This window comes from Camellia sinensis, chromosome 8 (genome assembly GCF_055761805.1).
Source record: "Camellia sinensis isolate YWXY chromosome 8, ASM5576180v1, whole genome shotgun sequence".
Lineage (NCBI taxonomy): Eukaryota > Viridiplantae > Streptophyta > Magnoliopsida > Ericales > Theaceae > Camellia > Camellia sinensis.
The window spans coordinates 190,420,298-190,436,890 of record NC_138968.1 but is presented as its reverse complement, the minus strand read 5'-3'; the positions used below and the strand labels follow the sequence as shown (position 1 = coordinate 190,436,890).

At 32.1% G+C, this 16,593-nt stretch overlaps 1 protein-coding gene across 1 annotated transcript; it reads right to left on the bottom strand.

The window, feature by feature from the left end:
• Positions 1 to 7,453: 7,453 nt before the first annotated feature.
• On the bottom strand, positions 7,454 to 9,076 carry LOC114271505 (ethylene-responsive transcription factor 3-like). The gene has a single exon (XM_028213122.2). The coding sequence runs from the start codon at positions 8,619 to 8,621 to the stop codon at positions 7,947 to 7,949; it is 675 nt and encodes a 224-aa protein (XP_028068923.2). The 5' UTR covers positions 8,622 to 9,076; the 3' UTR covers positions 7,454 to 7,946.
• Positions 9,077 to 16,593: the final 7,517 nt, after the last annotated feature.

The following is a 16,593-nucleotide window of genomic DNA, read 5'->3' as shown; positions in this document are numbered from 1 at the left end:
ACAGATGATGTGACATAATTTTAAAAATTTTGAGTTTTTGTAGTTTATATAATTGTGGGGTCATAGTTTTAAAATAACAAAATTAGAGCATATGTTGATACATTAATTAATACGTGCAGCACCACTAATTGCAATCTGGACAGCTCTTAAGAAAAAAGAAAAAAAAAAGTCATACATTTAGTGAAATTTCAAAACTCAAGCATTTCAAAGTTCAAAATCACTTACCCTTATATGATTTCCACCTCATACAGTGAAAGTTGTGAGTATGACCAAGAATGATTAGAAAAAATAATAATAATAAATCATATTGGTTCACATTTCAAAAGGCAAAGAAAATTGTTTGAGGGTCCGAAATCAACGGCTCGAATTTGGCTCGAAACTCAAAACGACGTCGTTTTGAGTTTTATTTTATTTTATTTTTTTCTTCCTTTTCTTTCTTTCTTTTCTTCTTCTTCTTCCTTTTGAACACAGAGGCGAGAGAGAGAAACAAAGACGAGAGGCGAGAGAGAGAAAGAGAAAGAGAAGAGGGAGGAAGAGAGGAGGGAGGAGAACAACATTGATGGCAACAAAGAAGGAAGAAGAACGACGGGCCGTGTAAACGTTGAGAGACGGAACGACGGGCTGTGTAAACGGTGATGGCGACGGAGAGGCGCGACTTCTTCCTCTGTTCTTCCTCTTTCATGTGGGTTGTTGGGTTTGCTGGGTTTGTTGATTTTGATTTTCATGTGGGTTTGTTGGTGGGTTTGCTGGGTTTGTTGAATTTTTTTGTTGGGTTTGATTTTTTTTTTTTTTTTTGAGTTTTCATTTTTTATTTTGGTTCAATAACTCTCTCAATTGATAGTTCAAAACGGAAAGAAGAAGGGAAAGGAAGGAAGAAGACAAAAGAGAAGAGAAGGAAGAAGGTAGGGGGATGAAGAAGGGAAGGAAGAAGGCAGGGGAGGAAGAAGAAAAGAAAAAAAAAATTCAAAACGACTTCATTTTGAAATTCGAGGCAGTCGAGCCATGGGGAAATCAGGCTCTGTAACGGGACTGAAAAGCAAATTCTCTTAGGACTGAATAGGAAAAATAAGTAATAAAAGAAATCACACTTTCCAAAATCAAATATAATAATCTATATAAAAAATAAAAACAATCTTTCTAAAACTCGATTGGAAATAAAAACAAAATGATATCTATTTATCTATAAATAATGGTATATGTATCGATTAATATATAATTAGTGTATTAACAGATGATGTGACATAATTTTAGAAATTTTGAGTTTTTGTAGTTTATATAATAGTGGGGTCATAGTTTTAAAATAATAATGTTATAGCATATGTTGATACATTAATTAGTATACCAATTTGTACGTGCAGCACCATTATTTATCTATAATTATATAAGCAAAAATGTTATTACCTTTTGAGGGTCAAAGTTCTAATCTAATTATCTTAATCTTTTGAATTTTTAAATATAAAAAATATATTTATAATTATATTATTGGTTTTTTCCATTTTATTGATATTTTTCTTACCATTTCTTTCAATTCTATAATAATCAATATGGTAAGTTTTCTATTTTTCTTTGATTATAAATATTGGAAAGAATGTGGAATAATTTAATGGGGAATTTTTTTAAGGTCCCTGATATTAAGACTTTATACTATAAAAGACATCAAATATTTTCATGATGTCTAAGGTCCCTCAACAGGATCCAGAGAAATTTCGGTCCCAGAGAAATTCTCTCCAGAGAAAATTGAAATCCAGAGAAATTTCAGTCCCAGAGAAATTCTCTCCAGAGAAAATTGAAATTTCTCTGAGTACCAAAGAAATCCAGAGAAATTTGTGGAGAGGAAATTTGTATGGCTATCCAGGAAATTTATCTGACTTCGCAAATTTCTCTGACTCTATTAACTGCAATTAAACCCATGTCTAACAAACCTACAAACGCACAAATTTCCCTGGTCCAAAACCAGAGAAATTCTCTCCAAACTAGACAAACCAAAGAAAATTGGGTTGGTCCAGAGAAATTTTTTTGTTTAGACTCAATTTTCTCTAGGTTGAACTAGTGCTCTGCTTCAGAGAAATTCTTTGATGCTGTTGTCTTACACTACCCGTTGGAAAAACGTGGAATCAAAGCCACTTCTTGGCCAACCCATTTTCTCTGGAGATAAATTCTCTAGGATTTTGGCCACTATGTAAATTTTCTCTGAGAAATTCTCTGGGAAATTCCAGAGAAATTTCATTTCTCTGGACAAAATCTCTGGACAGAAAATTCAGAGAAAGCTGATGGGGGGTCACAAAGAACCTGAAGGGCCACCTGTTCCTTTGCCATGCTCTTACATACCCCAAAAAGGCCAGGGCAATTACTTTCACTGATCAACTTCTTCTAGTGTGTTGAAACTTGAAGTTGATATATTAGTACCAGTTGATATTCAAGCTTGATCTTTGAGGCTGGTTTACATGTACCCCTTTTCTTTTTTTGAATAGGTTGAATAAATAAAATTACTCTTTCTTGCTTTAAAAAAAATGTATTAGTTTACTTGTTTTGAATATTGTGATGAATCTATTGCCAAATTGACATGTGGAATAAATGGATAAATCTATAGCTTAGTGATAAATATATATATATATATATATATATGAAAGAGTTTAATTTCAACATGTCATCGAAGCAGTTTAATAGTATTCCCATAATGCTCTGTTTTTTCCTCTATCTGAAATGGCTTCTCCATCTCTATTTTTGGGTTTTCACTAAGAAAAAGAAACATAGCGAGATCCAAATTTCAATAATCAATTGTCTCTGTTCCTTTGAAACATCCCCACATCAAATTAGACGAAATGGAATCCATGTTGATTACAGATTTTCTAATCAAGAACTCTACAGCTTCACTACTAGATCAAAACCAAGAAAAGACGTACCTTTCATCATAGACACATATATAAACATGCACTTTAAAAGAATCCCACAACCAAATTTATAGATTTTCTGGAGCATCGATTGGACGGATGGTGGAAGACAGACTTCAGAGAAATGTTCAGCCATAGTTGGTTTCTGTTTGTTTCCAGGGAAAAAATAAAACAAGGAGTTGCGATTTCAAAGGATTTGGAAGGAGATTGAATTGAAGAACAAATTTGAAACTATGCCGGAGAGAGCGATGTGATCATCAGCCTTGAAGATCTTCTTCTGGTGGGAAAGGAGCTTGGATCGAGCCTCGTTGACTGAAGCCAACACCACATGAGACTTTGATCGGAGACCAATAGCCGACTAGTGTAGATTTGGAGACAACGACAGTCGAAAGTCGAAGAAAAAAGGGCGTCTGGTGGTGGTGATCAAAATGAGGTAGATAGACAGAGAGAAAGAGAGAGAGAAAGAATCAAATTTCTCTGATATATATTCAGGGACCTTAGACATCAAAAAATAATTTTGTGGATCTCTTCCATTATGAAAAGTGGGAGAAGGACCCTAGACTAATTTTCCCTAATTTAATTTGGCCCATCTAACCGTATTTATAGTTTTAAATTTTTAAAATTTTATTTAGAAAGTAAAAAAATAAAAAAAAAAATGTAGCCATATTTAACCATTCCCATTTTGAACTTTAAAATTTTTTCTAAGGAAATTCCAAATATAACTTTAGTTTTATATAATTTTAAAATTTAAAAATATTTATTTAAAGATAACAATAAAAAAAATTATTTTTTAAAAACTAAAAAATACTTTCGGTGCCAAAATATTTACCATGCATTTACAACCAAAAAAACAAAATTCAAATATACATGTAAAAAGAAATTAAAAAAATACAAGTGCATATTTTTATTCAATATCCAAAAATATATTTATTATGATTAAAAACACATTATGGTTTTAGATATATCTTTTAACCATATGTAAGTTCTCTATTTTTAAATTTTTACATAAAATATATACGGTATAAAACTACAATAAAGTTAAGTACACAATTGGTGTATAGAAAAATTCTTAGAATAAACTAAAGGGAGATTTGGCCACAAGTCTCTTAGACCTTTCCTTTTTTGTCAAAAGGATTAAAAAAAAATTCAATACTTGCAAAACTCCCTCATAGCTCCTATTTTTTGTTAAAATGACAAAATTTTACTTTGATTCATAGTAAAATTCACTTTAAACCAAAGTAAAATTTATTTTGAATTAAAGTAAAATTTATGATTTCGCCTATGAACAAATAAAAAAAAGAAAACGAACAAAAAACAAGGATTTACAGAGAAATGAGTGAACAAAAGAGAGAAATAGAGAGAGAGAGAGAGAGAGAACGATAAAGAAAGAGAGAGATCGAAGGAGAAAGAAAAACAAAGTCAAAAAGCGAGAGAGAACGAACTATCAATTTTCAAATCTAAGGTAACAAATCTCAAATCTAAAGTCATCAATTTCATATGAGATAATGAAAACAAACCATAACTATAAGAATGATAAGAAAGATATTTTAAAATATTAAAAGCTTTTGAAAGAACTCATATAATTCTTGTCTTTGGACAAGATAAATGCCACGTGAGAGATTTTATCACTAGATTTCCTTAAACTTAGAATACAAAACTCATAGGATGGAATGTATTTATTTATTTAGTTTTATCTTAAATATAGTTTTGTAATTTATCCTCTTTCCTTTTCTTTAATTTTTTTTACCAATTAAACTATGATATGTATTTTTTATTAAAAACTTAGAACATATAATTATTTGTAGAAAAATATTTTTAGAAAAGGGTAAAACTTAATGAATTCTAAATTATTTTTCTTATATATTTTAAACAAATTTTATGTTATTTAATTTTTGATTATTTATTTATGTCCGTGCTATACGGATATCATGCTAGTATATTATGAAGGCAAAAGATAAATACAATAAAATAAAAAATAAACATGAATGAATAAACTAGTACAACATTTATTAACGAAACCTATTTTTTTGAAAATATTTTTTGTTCCAATTTGTAACGGAAGAACCGAGTCCAGGATTCCAGTAGAATTGCACATGTAACTTACACATTAGGTTGAGCTATTTTGAACCGAGTCCAGGATTCCAATGGAATTGCACATGCAATGCAATCACACATTACAAACAAAATCAACCCCTCATTTCCGTTAATAGGTACAAGTTTTGGGATTTTAACCCCAAAATCAGATTCCTAACACAATTGAAATTATAAATGAATTAGTAGTACATATAAGATGAGGATTATTACTTCTGAGCATTCAAACAAGTGCTATGACTAATCCTATAAATCCCATGTCGTGAAATTACCAAGGCCATAAGAGACATCCGAAATGGGAGATGATATTGTTAATCCCACTGTTTAATTGGATTAGCAATCACGCAGGAATACAAATTCTATTATCTGCCAAATCAAACACAATACTACCAATCCAAAGAAGTAGCACTTGTGAGCTCAAATCAGTCTTCTATAATCTGGTCAAAACCAACCTCAGCCTTCAAGCCAGATATCCAACATGGCCTGAGTCCACAAAGTTGCATCACAAAAAATGCTCAGGCCTGAATTTTTGATCGAGGGTTTCCTACGATCCCAGTGTCCAATATAAAGATCGTAAACAGTGTGCAGAGCAGTAAATAAATGGCAATAATAACACAAACTAGCATAAAAAAAAACATGCTACATGAGAATTAGAGTGCCACAAACTAGAAAGGTAGTACACTGTCACCTTGACATTTGATAGACACCATCCGGTTGTACACTGCCACCTAAAGACACCATGTGCAGACTCTGTTCTTTTAAGTTCTAACCATTATTAACAAATAAATGAAGTACCATGCATGACCTGTTAACATAGCCACCTCCTCAATTAGGCATATACAACCACTCTAATATCATACTCACCCTCACCCTCACCCTTTCCAAACAGGGCTGCAAACATGTGATGCTTACTGGACCCTAACAATGGCAACCAAGATCAAATTAAAATACATAATCTTTTCTAAAGATAAAACTTTATGCTTCAAAACGATGCGGGACAATGAGAGAGATCGGTTGAAAAATAATCAGAACCACGAAAATTAGTACGCAAGAAATTCATCGGATTGAATTCAAAAATGAATGTGCTTCCCTTGCATTTCTGAGAAGTATATGTCAGAAAACCTCCTAATATAACAAGTTCACCAGTCAAGCAGAGCCCCAGAGTATCATGATTTGCCCAGAGCATATATAACTAGGTTTCAAACTAAATTACTAGGTGCTTGCTACATTGTTTCCTAAGCTTCAAGAATTAGTTGACACTGCCGAAGAGTAGCTAATACAAACAAGCATGTATGAGGATGGGAATGTGCCATATAATGAGAGAATAAAACATCCATAGGTCACTCGCCCAATTTAACAGCCCAAAAACACAGGCGAAGAAATTCAAAACCCGAACCTAAAGCAAGTTAGGGTATAAGTAAATATAGTTTTGTTACTTAGCTAATCATTTTGTCAGCAACCGGCCTAATTATGGAAGAAGACGTGTATATGCCAAATGCTCAATTTAACAGCGCGGCGAAATGGGAAAGGAAGTTCAACACCTGGACATAAAAGCAGATTAAGGTAAAAGTAAATGCAGTCAGATCATTTTGTCGGCAACCAACCTAGTTACGGAATAAGACACGTATACACCAAATGCTCAATTAAACAGCACGAAGAAATGGGAAAGTAAGTTCAACACCTGGACATAAAAGCAGATTAAGGTAAAAGTAAATGCAGTTGGATCATTTTGTCGGCAACTGACCTAGTTATGGAAGAAGACACGTATATGGCGAATGCTCAATTTAACAGTGCAAAAAAACAGGAGGAAATTCAACACCCAGACCTAAAAGCAGATTATGGTACAAAACGTATATGCAGTCCAATCATTAATAACTATGTAATCATTTTGTCGGCATCCAATCTGTGCGGAAAGAAAGAATATGTCCATTAACGTCCATACAAAGTTATTACCGGTTAATTATGGACAATATCCAACCATAACGATCAGTTACAATAACAATACAACAAACTTCTATACAAAGATATAATATAATGATGCCATGAGACTATGAACAATTACTACGTAAAACACATACAAGAATCACTTGTAAACAGAAAGAAAGACCAAATACATGGCAAAAACAAACTACATTACATGCATCAATTGTTTTTACAAAAACCTGTGAGAGATTTTATTCACCGAAAGCCTAAAAGGTTTACTCTGCAAAATGATTCAACAATAATATAGAGATGCACATAAGTAAGTTATATACAACTCTAAATCACTACCATATAACAGACATACAGCATCTGAAAATCTCTTGCAACCATCCATCTATAACTTCATCAACAGCCAAAAGATCACACCCCAAATCAATACAAGCATATGTAGGAATAATTTAAACATACATAACAAACAAATTAGATGTACAGGTATGAATCTATTCCAGTTACATGATCATAACATGAGAGCAAAAAAAAAAAAAAAGGATTATAAGTTTCTTTGACTAGCATTGAATTAGATAAAACTTTATACAGGAAATTAAGGGTAAGAGGCATCAGAGATCAAGATGAGGAAAACCTCACATCACAACAAATCAGAACTGATCCCTCTATTTTTACATGAAAACTGACTTCAACAACAACAGACTTGTGGATTTAAAGCCCATAAATAGTTGAAGAAACCCCCAGTTCATCATCATCATCTCATAATAAGATCATTCACAATCCTCTAATGTACTCTAACAATTAAAGATGATAAAGAAAATATGTAAAAGGTAAATTCTCTTCAAACAACATGAAGAGACTGAGCAGACTCAGACTCATAGAAGACGATTTGATTGATCATCTCTCTTATCTTAATTTTATCTATCATCTTCTTCTGTGTTTTGCTCTTTTTTTCTCCGCATAAAATAAGAGACCAAAAAAAGTAAAAAGATTTAGAAAGGTTTTTGAACCGATCGATCATCCTCATCATCAGGATCAGAGACGAAGGTCCAGATCATCTTCACCAGCCTCATCCAACGGCGGCAGGACGTTGAGATCAAAATCCATCACCTTGCGAATCGACGATGAAGCGATGTCTCCATCTCCATCATCGACAACCGAAGACGACGAGTCGCAGTCGCTGCGACAGTCGTCGGGCAAAACGGGCGGCGTCCGGGGGTACCGCCGGGAAGAAGACGGCGGAAGAACGGCCGTCTGCGGCGGCTTGGGGCCACAGGAAGACTCGACGGTGCTACTCAAGCTGCTTGAGGTAGGCCTCTGGGGGATAATCTGGTGGTGCGGAGGGTACAATCTTTGATCGATCAACGGATTGTTGATTTCCTGATACGGAATCATCGGAGCGAGAGACAGTGAGGCGATAGGGAAATTGGTCTTGGCCTTGGCTCCACGGAGGCTCCGAGCAGCGGCGTCGTAAGCGCGTGCCGCGTCCTCGGCGGAATCGAAGGTCCCGAGCCAAACCCTAGCCTTCTTCCAGGGGTCTCTGATCTCTGCAGCGAATCTTCCCCAGGGTCTCTTTCTCACACCGCGAAACCTAATCTCCTTCGCTGGGCTTCTCGATCCAGATCCGTTGGGTACTCCGGCAGCCGTAGCTGGTGTCGCCGCCGTCGTCAGGGCGGCCTTGGCCGCCGCGGTTGCTCTGACTCTCCGCATGGCCGATGAGAGAGATCTCTAGAGAGAGAAAGAAAAACAAGAGAGAGAGAAGGGAGGAAGGATCAGTATATGTGAAATCTGTCTTCACAGAAACCGTCTCTTATTGAGATGAGGTGAGGAGGAAGAGGAGTAGAAGATGATAAATCTTCTCTCTTTCTCTCTCTCTCTACATTAACTTTCTCTTTCCATATGTGTCTTTCTTTCTTTGTTTCTCTCTCATGCGCGTTGGAAGCTCAACGAGAGAGAGAGAGAGTACACACTTTCTTTCTTTTATTTATTTATTTTTGTTTCTTTGCTTTCTCGATTTCTCTACCTTCACTCGCCCCACAAACCGACTAAAAACTCGATTTCCTTCCTCTTTCTTTCTTTCTTTTTTTTTTTTTTTTTCTCTAAAATTATTTTTTAAGAAATTTGGTGGAATGACTCAAACGGTCTTATCCTTTCACCAGGTTGTTTCCCTGTCTGTAGCCTGTGCAAGTGTTATACAAATTAGTGGTTATTTGTGAAGTTGGTAAAAAAAATTCAGTGGGCTTAATTTGAGTTTTTTTATTAAATTTTTTAAAGGATAAAGATTGGTAGCTCGAGGATTTTGCCCCCGAATTTTCTTAAAGTTCAAAACGATGTCGTTTTGGGTTTTAAGTTTTTTTTTTTTTTTTTTTCCGCCATTTTTGAACGCAGAGCAGAGGAAGAGGGAGAGAAAAAGAGGGAGAGAAAGAGCTCGTCGCCCAGTCGAGCTCGTTCGCCCGCCGGTCGTCGGCCCAGCCGAGCTCGTCTGCCAGCCGGTCGTCGACCCAGCTGAGCTCGTCACGCCCCCTCCGCCCGCCTCCGCCTCCAGCCCATTTTTTAGGCCCCCTCCAGTCCTTCTTCCCCCTCCCCCTCCCCCTCTTCGTCTTCTTCTTGCTTCTTCCGCTGTAAAAAAAAAAAAAAAAAAAAAAAAAAAAAAAAAGGAAATTAGGGGGGGATTCGGGGGAGCTTGTTTTCGAGCCCCCTAGCACGGTCCTTTTTTAAAATTAAATTTTTTGATTTTTATATTCTTTTGTTTTTAGTGAATATTTTTAAAATTTTAAATTTTTTTTTACTTTTTTAAATATACCTTAGTTAGATATATCTAAAAAGTAAAAAATTTATGAAAAAATATTTTAAAAAATTAATAAATATATTAAAATACAAAAAATATACTGAATTATTGTATTTTTTTATATTTTTGATATTTAGTAAATTTTTAAAAGATTTTTTTTATAATTTTTTTACTTTTCAGATGTATTTACGTTAGGTGTGTCTAAAAAGTAAAAAAATTGAGTAAAAATAAAAAAATACGGAAAATAAAAAAGTAGAATTTACTGAAAAATAAAAACAAGCAAGCTTTTAATTTTTTAACTTTTTTAGTTTTTTTGATATTTTTTATGTAAAAAATTAAAATGTAAAAAAAAATTACTTTTTAACAAGTTCTCAAATTGCTCTTAATAATTATTTAAGAGTCATTATTCTTATTTCACATTATTTTAAATATATTATATTTTTCGTTCTTATTATATATAATATATCTCAATTACTCTTTATGCGAAGGGATATTAATTATTCAAGACTCCTCTTATTTGGATTAAGATTAACCCTCTCAACAGTTCAACGTTATCTAAATAGAGAGTTTGTCATCATTTAGAACTCTAGTCCCTCATTCGAACATCTCAAATTTAGATGTGGTCTAACTACATCTTGGCCAATCAGAATCACCCACGTAGCACTTCGACTATGTGGTTTGACCACATCTCCGCCAATCAGAATCACCCATGTGGCACTTCGACTAACCACGTAGGCCACGTGGACAACTCAAAATTATGTCCCCACAACTACCTCCTAGGTTCTGTTACCTCGACAATCTGAGGTGATGAAACCAATATCGTCTGATCTTCCAACATGTCGGCTAAACAACATGTTCTTCTAACTAAAATCATGACTCGTTGGCTTTATAAAATAAGGACTCCAATGTCCACTCCTCAAAAACCAAGAACCAAGAATCAAGATGATCATTCCCATCCTCATTGTCGGATGTTGGTCATCTATTCCAACTAAGTTTTCACAATGATCATTCCCATCCTCATTGTCGGATGTTGGTCATCTATTCCAACTAAGTTTTCACAGACGGAACCAAATTGTAGGTGTTAATTTTTTACCTAATAACCAAACAGATCTCCTTGTCGAGATCTAGGGAACTCAGTTAGAGAGCGCACAGAAGAAAAAATTAAGCCAACACCTGTTGGAACTTAGCCAATCAGAATCACGCACGTGGCACTTTGGCTAACCACCTAGGCCACGTGGATAACTCAAAATTATGTCCCCACAACTACCCTTAGATTCTATTACCTCGGCAACCTAAGGTGATGGAACCTATATCGTTTGATCTTTCAACATGTCAGCTAAACAATATGCAGGAGATACTCCTCCGATCAAGATCATGACTCGCCAGGAGATACTCCACTATGATCTTGCTCGATGTTAACCATCTATTCCTACTAAATTCCCACAAACGACACCAAATTGTGGGTGTTATTTTTTGACCTCACAACTAAACACATCTCCTTACCGAGATATAGAGAACTCAACTAGAGAGCACACGGAAGAATAGATTAAGCCAACACCTGCACACAAAAAGACAAGAAATACCGCAGTGGCTCGTCTACCCAGTGGCACTCCGACGATTAAGTTAGTAACTTGTCTTACAAGATATCAACTCAAATCAAGAGCTCACAAAATAAATCACACACTCAAATCAAGAGCTCACAAAATAAATTACATACCTTGGACCCACAAGAATGCCTTACTTTTATAATGATCAGTGTCTAACTTCTTAAAATTTTATTTCATGGGACTCTATTTTTTACAAGGATATTAATTATCTAAGACTCCTCATGATTGGATTAAGACCAACCATCTCAAGAGTCCAACCTTACTCAAATAGAGAGTTTGTCATCATTTAGGACTCTAGTCCCTCATTCGAACACCTCAAATTTAGATATAGTTTGACCACATCTCGGCCAATCAAAATTACCCACGTGGCACTTCGGCTAACCACCTAAGCCACGTGGACAATTCAAAATTATGTCCCTACAAGAACAAATAAGGAAGTGTATTGAGAGTAAAGTGGAATAAGAATAATAACTCTTTTTTTTTTTAGTTCAAATAAGGTTTTTTTTTTAATTTTAAATTATGTTATTGAAAGCGATCTTGGTTTAAATTCTTAAATTTTATTTCAAAATAATATATATAATATCAATTGATTGCGATAGTGAAATTAGATTATTTGTTTGCTCATTTTTTTAACAAAAGAAGAAAATATAAGATCGACACGGAAGAAGAAGACCAATGAACTATAATACCATCATACTTCTTAATCCACCTACTTATATAGTTTTATACTTGTGACTGTTTAGTTTCAAAGAAATGTCAAATTGTTGCAACATATTAACACAAGAAGAAACGCGAAAAGTAGTAGTAAAAGAAAATTGTCAATAATCTATTTAGAATAACTTTTTAAAATATATTTAGGTTTGTTATATGAATTTTTTTATTTATTTTTACGCTATACAAACATATAAATGTCATAAATTATTCTTACTCAGAAACATAAATTGTACGACTCAAACTGTCTGCTCCCTATTCGGTTTACAACGCTTTCTGTTTGATATTGAGATTTTAAGTAGTGAGTAAAATGGGCTGCGGAGAAAAAATAATTTCTATTTGTTGTCATTACATTTGTTTCTTCGAATACATTAGAGAAAAAAAATGGTTAAATCAAAAATGTTAAATGGGCCTTACGTAAGAGAAAAACAAATAAAAAATAAGAAAAAAAGGTGTCTTGTTTGAAATCTAATTTCTTTTAAAATTGGTATATTTAATTCCTTTATTATTTATTTATTTATTTTTTAAAGATGGTTTTAACACTTTTATTTTGATTTAGAATGTAAGCATTTTGAAGATAAATTTACACCATGCTTCATGTGGACACATTTTTTGTAATAGTCTTCGTCAGTTATTGCATTATGGAAACCACAAGAAAAGACTATTACGTTATGAAAATATGATGACACTATATGTTTGCCCCTGAAATTGATTTTTTTTTTAAATATATATATATATATATATGCGCACTATCAAACAAAATATATGTTAAAAATCTTCAGACTATAGAATCCAATTACTCTCTTTATTTCGGATTTCTAAATTAGTTGACAATAATTAATTTCTTATCCATATTATCTTATTTTTTCACTATTGCATTGTTGCTGTATTTTATGAGACCAACCGTCTTTCTTTTCTTTTTTTTATTATTTTTCTTGTTTTTGGTAACTTACATTCATTTGAAGCTACTCGTTGAGCAACTCTACTTCCTCCAAAGTTTTAGTACTGTTGATGCAATTTTGTATATGACTCAAGTTGAGATCAATTACTTGTGCAAGACATAAAAAATTATCAAAGTGACACTAGTATGATAGTATGATGCCGACTTAAGACTGTCTAATGCTCAAGTTAGACATCTGGCCATGTACTAATAATCTCTAGGTATTCCATTGTGAGGAAAGCAAGAGAAAGGTTAAGAAATACTTGATGATTTATATCCGTTAATATAGGAGTATTTTTTTTAAATATGGAAGTTGATGATTAGTTGATTTTATGATATGATTTTAGGGTTAGTTATTGGAATGATTTTAGGTTTGGTTATAGTCCACTTTCTAGGTCAGCTTGGTCACTCTCATCAGCTACCCTACTCTGGTTGTTCTTAACTTCTCAGACAGTATACTCGTGTTTAACTTTGGTAGTTACGGTCATACTTATCATCTATTCATTGTCTAGTTATGCTCAATTTTGCATGTCATGTTGATATAACCACATTAATTGCCTCCTATTTCCAAGGTTGAAATTTTGTGGAATGATTAGAAGTAAGAAATCAAATGCCTTGGCGAATTGTCGTTGTTTCATGGCCATCTTTGGGCCTTTCGAGCTTTTTCTTTAAAGATTGTTGCTTTTAGGTTAACTTTGGTTGTCAACTAAGTTTTGTTCCCTGCATAATCGATTTTTACAATTAGCTAAGTTATGTTCACCGCTTTGAAGTCGACCATCTAAGCTAGTCAACCGAGTCCTATTCCTTTATTTATATACTAAACAGTTTAGTTTAGTTTTAATCGGATAAATATATCTCTGTCAAGTAACAATTTACCAAATTCAAACTTTAAAAAATCATGGACTGCCTTTGAATAATCAAATGAAAAATTGTGTGCTCATAAGTGAGAATTTATTTCAAGAGATTGTCATATAATCTCATGGTTAATGTAACGCACGTAACTAAAGCAAATATACATAGTAAAAGACCAAAATACCCCTACACGTATAAGATAATACAGAGTAACATTTATAATCTCTAACCATATCTCTAGCAAAGGTTGGTTAGAAGTCATTTATGAGTAAAGTGTATCTGGACAACAAATGTAATAAATATAAGTTTAATAGTATTTTGGCATTTTATCACCTACAACTTTGTTTTGGTTTCCGTTTCAACTAGAAAAGCAATGAGAAATTAAATTTTTTTATCATCTTTTTAAGTCAGTTGAATTGCCCAAAGTAACAATTACTAAATGTTTTGATCTTAAATTTGACGAATGATTCATAGTATATGAAACTGCAACAACTTGAAAGAAAATGTGCAAATGAGGAGAAAGATGTTGAAAAGGTAGCATTTTGTTGGGGGTACATTAAAAAATGGGCAAGCATTTCATGTGTTCCATTGGAATTTATATAGACTCCACAACTTTACATATCATTCCATTGGAAAATTTACACTTTAGACTTATAATCCATTAATAAAACATTCAGTTTGTTTCAAGCTCAAAAAAAAATGGTTTGTAGTCAAATCCCACTGTCAATCAAAATAAAAGGTGATTATTCAAATAAAAGTCGACATTACATTCATTACTAGAAAAAGTGTGTTTGGTTTGAATTTTTTAAATTTTTAATTTTTTGATTTTCGTGTTTTTTTATTTTTAGTGAATATTTTTAAAATTTTAAATATTTTTTTAACTTTTTTAGATGCACTTTACTTAGATGTATCTAAAAAGTAAAAAAATTATGAAAAAATATTTTAAAAATTTAATAAATACATAAAAATATAAAAAATGTATTGAATTCTCGTTTTTTTTTTTGTATTTTTGGTATTTATTAAATTTTTAAAAGTTTTTTTTCACAAATTTTTTATTTTTTAGGTATATTTATGTTAGGTATATCTAAAAAGTAAAAAAAAATTGCTTAAAATATTTAAAAAATTCAGTAAAAATAAAATAACACGAAAAATAAAAAAGTCAAATTTTCTGAAAAGTGTTTTTGAAAAAACAAAACCAAACAACCTTTTAGTAAAAAAAAAGTTTGCTTTTAGTAAAAAAAAAAAGTCTTTTTTTACAACTCACCTCAATTGGAATTTATGAAAATGGCAATGATCAGTTTGTAACTAAATATTTTAGTCAAAAAAAAATAGTATAAGTTATCACATTACTCTTTTTATTTTTGTATATTTTTTCGTAAAAAATTACTAAAATAATATATTTCCAAACGAGATCTTAATACTACAACTAGCTAAGAATTTAATTACCATGATTGGGAAGTTGGTAAAAAATTAATTTTTTAATTTTTTTAGCTTTTTAGTGGCTTTTTTGGCTAAAAAAGATAGCTTTTTTTTTTTGTGTGTGAAAAGGCTAAAAAATCAAAAAATTGACTTTTTATCAAGTTTCCAAATTACCCCATCAATTAACATACATATTAGTTTCTAGGAAAACAAATCTTGTATACAGCATATGCACCTTATAATTAAAAAATATATATATAATTTTAATTTTCTGAGTCATAACTAAAAAAAAGAAAAAAGTCATAACTAAACACAATATGAGGTATAACTAAAAAACTTATGTGTCATAACTAAAATAATGTCACAATTAAAAAAAAAAATTAGTCATAATTAAAAAAAATAACATAGTTAAAAATATATATATGATACATCTTTTTTAAAGGAGTGTATATCAAAATTTCCCTACACGTAGCATGTCTTAATTTTTTAGGATCTCTATGTGCAATATTTTGGTAATTTGGAAGTCATCTAGTGCTTTGAAGTATATTCTAGAATGGTTTTTTTTTTTTCTTTTTCTTTGCTCTTTTTTTGTAAGGGTGTGATTTAAAATTAGAAATGATTTCATTTATGTGATGCACAGTATCTCCTCTCACTATTAAGTTTGCCAAACTCATTATATTTTGTTTTTTTTAGGGCAACTACTATTTACTACTTACTAGACTCAATAATAACACATCATTTTTTTAACATGCAATAACATAGTATATAATCATCATTTTTTGAAGCCAAGCTTCTCATTAGCTGGTTTCAGTCCGGTCATGTAAGTCTAGCATAGTCCTTATTTGATGAGTCGGTCCTTTCATTTTATAAGACCATATTATTTATGAAAAAAATTAAATTAATTTAATAATTATAATTATATAATTTTATCATATTTATCTATAAAAAAATATATGAAAGGTATTTGATTATTATATTGATTTATATTATAATAAATCAAACCAATAATCTTGTTATTTATATATTTTGACAAAAATATTGGAAGTCGAAAATTTGATTATTGTTATGATTTATTTTATAATTATTGAATCCTTTAATTTTTTTTTTTTTTTTATTGAGATACATTGTACCCAAAAAAATAATAATTATAATAGGATGAAGATGTGATAGTCATAGGGTTAAGCAAAGTTTGGTTTAAGTGCACTTACCTATCTATCTTATTATTTAGACCACAAGTTACAGCCATTTGGCACCATGGTGTTTATAAAACAAGTGTGAACTCACCACCATATAAGTTAAGATTACGGCCAAAATGCCCAGTACCTAAAAGTGGTTGAATTTGAATATGCTCCCTCAATTATTCCT